The sequence below is a fragment of the Penaeus chinensis genome, chromosome 9 (assembly GCF_019202785.1).
Source record: "Penaeus chinensis breed Huanghai No. 1 chromosome 9, ASM1920278v2, whole genome shotgun sequence".
Classification (NCBI taxonomy): Eukaryota; Metazoa; Arthropoda; class Malacostraca; order Decapoda; family Penaeidae; genus Penaeus; species Penaeus chinensis.
In genome coordinates, this window is record NC_061827.1 from 15,008,225 (window position 1) to 15,010,724 (window position 2,500).

Here is a 2,500-nt window from a genome sequence, read left to right on the forward strand (position 1 = left end):
AAGCAGTGCAGGTGGTTAGGTGGGCCTAAGGTGTGGCTGGACCAAAGTTACCACCATTATCGCAAGGATGCGCGTGCGAAGGTAGAGCCCAGACTTTGGATTATAAGTACTTGCAGTTCGCTCACATTCTACGGAACTGTTACATGTATGTACAAGTTTTACACCAGGACACAATGGCAAACATTAACTACTGATGCTGGTTAACGCCGAAAACTCGAATAATTTGCCGTAATGGTGGTAAGACTGGATTTGACGTATTTCGTACTTCTAGAAGGGGTCTCCCTCTCTTTCTCCCTCTCCCTCACCCTCACACTCACTCTCTCCCTCTCTCCAAGAGGGGATCTCCTTCCCTTCTCTCTCTCTCTCTCTCTCTCTCTCTCTCTCTCTCTCTCTCTCTCTCTCTCTCTCTCTCTCTCTCTCTCTCTCTCTCTCTCTCTCTCTCTCTCTCTCTTTCTCGCTCCCCCTCTCTCTTCCAGAAGAGGTCTCCATCTCTTTCTCCCTCTCCCTTTCCCTCTCCCTCTCCCTTACCATTACCCTTAGTGCCGTGGTGATGTCGTGTCCTGTGCGTATTCGAGGCGGCAGACGAGGCGTCACCGTCCACGGTGGGCGGCCTCCGCGCCCCTGGCGAGCCGGGGCGCGCGACGGCCACGGGGCGGAGGGGGACGCTGTTCTTGGGGAACTCCGGCGGGAATCCGGGGGTCTCGAGGCCGCCCCCGTCGGCCCGCGAGGGGACAGGCAGCCTCTGGCCGGGGAAGCCTGAGCCGGTGGTCACGCCAGAGCCTCCGGTGGTCCCTGGGAACTGGTAGGGCGTCCCCAAGGGAAGTCCGCGGCCGCCATCTTGGGAAGTATACGAGGGATTCCAGGGGAGGGGGAGGCTCCCAGACCCTTGGTTGGGGGTCCCAATGGGGGTTAAGGGTTGCCCTCGTGACGGGACGCCAGCGATCCCTGGAAGGGTGCCCCTGGGTGCGGCGCCTCCGCTGGAATCCAGGGTCGGGAGCCGTGGCTGGCTCCCCACGTAGGCGGGGTTTCTGGGCGGTGTCCCCGCCCCCGCCCTACCCACCCCTCCCTGGGGGCTGAGGGGCTTGAAGGGCACGCCTCCGGAGGGAGTGAAGGTGCCATGGGCGCCCCCAGGGTTAATCGGGGCGATAACGGGCGTGAGGGGCAGGATGCCTCCGTTGGCGATGTTGGGGTTGGAGGGGCCGTATGGCAGAAGCCCCGGCACGCGCGGAACCAGGTTCGGCTTGACCGCCCCGCCGCCGGCAGGAGTCCTGATGCCGCCCGTGCCCCCGACGTTCGGGGTCCCCTGGAACGGCGTCACTTGCCCCGGAGGGACATTGCCGCCCCCGAGGCCCAGGCCCCTGCCTTGCGTGGAGCCGATCCCGGTCGTCGCCGGCCCGACCTTCCCGCCCATGTTGGGCACGAGGCCGCCCGATGATGGAGTGAGGCCGCCCGTGCCCCCGCCCAGGTACTCCGAGAGAGGGACTCGGTACTCGTATTTGATGCCCGGGTTGGGGCTCTGAGAGATCAGCTGCGTTGCGAGAGGGGCAATAGTTAGCAATCGTTATCCTTACTGATTATTTTCTTAAACAAATATATTACAACAGGGAAATATACCTGAAATTACACTCCCCCCCCCCCCCCTTTTTTTTTAATATTCAAATCAATAAAAAATAGATACGTCTTCCCTGTATCCATTTTCTTTGAACAGTTTTGGAAAAAGAAAACGAAATATATCATGGTAAACCAAGTTAACTAAATCCGCGCTTTCTTGACTATCTCTCTTAAATCTTTACACACCATCTGTTACCATTTACCATCAGTTCAATCGACTCCCGAAGAGGTCCCGGCGCGGCGAGTTGTTCCCCGCTGTCATCGTCTGACGGCGTGTAGGTGAAGACGGTCCCGCCTGCCTGGTACTGCCCCGCCGCCTGGATGTCCCAGTTGCCGTTGAGGACGTAGGTGCCGTCGGTGCGTCGAAGGGCTGGTTGGGGCCGGAATCATTTGGTTGCAGTTAGTCATATCTCGATAGCTGTCTTTGCCTTTGTCTGTTGTGCTTATGGTGTACTTTAGGGTCGTGATTATCAAATGTGTAATGCTTCTGTGTAAATTACATATACACAGAGATTCAGCACATTAAGACTACTAGTGATATACATACACATGGTGACAAATATAGATATAGTTATATGGATATTTATATATAAAAGAACCATAAATTTTCCCGAACAGGGAGGGAAATTTGCCAACTGAAATAATATTACTGTGTGCTGCACCTCCCCTTAGGTGCACCCCAGGAGGGAATCTCTGTATAAATACACGTACAAGTCCCCACAAAGACAAATCTGCGCTTCTTTTTTTCTAATTCATTCTGTGCACATGTATTTTACACAAATCTCAAAGCATAAAATAAAACAGAACCACAATTTTTTGTCGTGAAGTTTTCTTACCAAAGAAGTTCTTTGACGGCTTCATCTCTGTGATGGTAACGTTGCACACGCCC

General features: G+C 55.0%; 1 protein-coding gene across 1 annotated transcript in view; it reads right to left on the reverse strand.

Moving 5' to 3' along the window:
• The window catches only part of LOC125028674, a 39,848-nt gene that overhangs the window by 10,281 nt on the left and 27,067 nt on the right, over positions 1-2,500 (reverse strand). Inside the window, exons 4-6 of the mRNA XM_047618149.1 lie at positions 2,448-2,500; positions 1,815-1,981; positions 529-1,528 (exon numbers count right to left, since the gene is read on the reverse strand). The exon at positions 2,448-2,500 is cut by the window's right edge and continues 58 nt beyond it. Of these exons, the coding sequence (XP_047474105.1) occupies positions 529-1,528; positions 1,815-1,981; positions 2,448-2,500 (1,220 nt within the window). The remainder of the gene's footprint in view (positions 1-528; positions 1,529-1,814; positions 1,982-2,447) is intronic.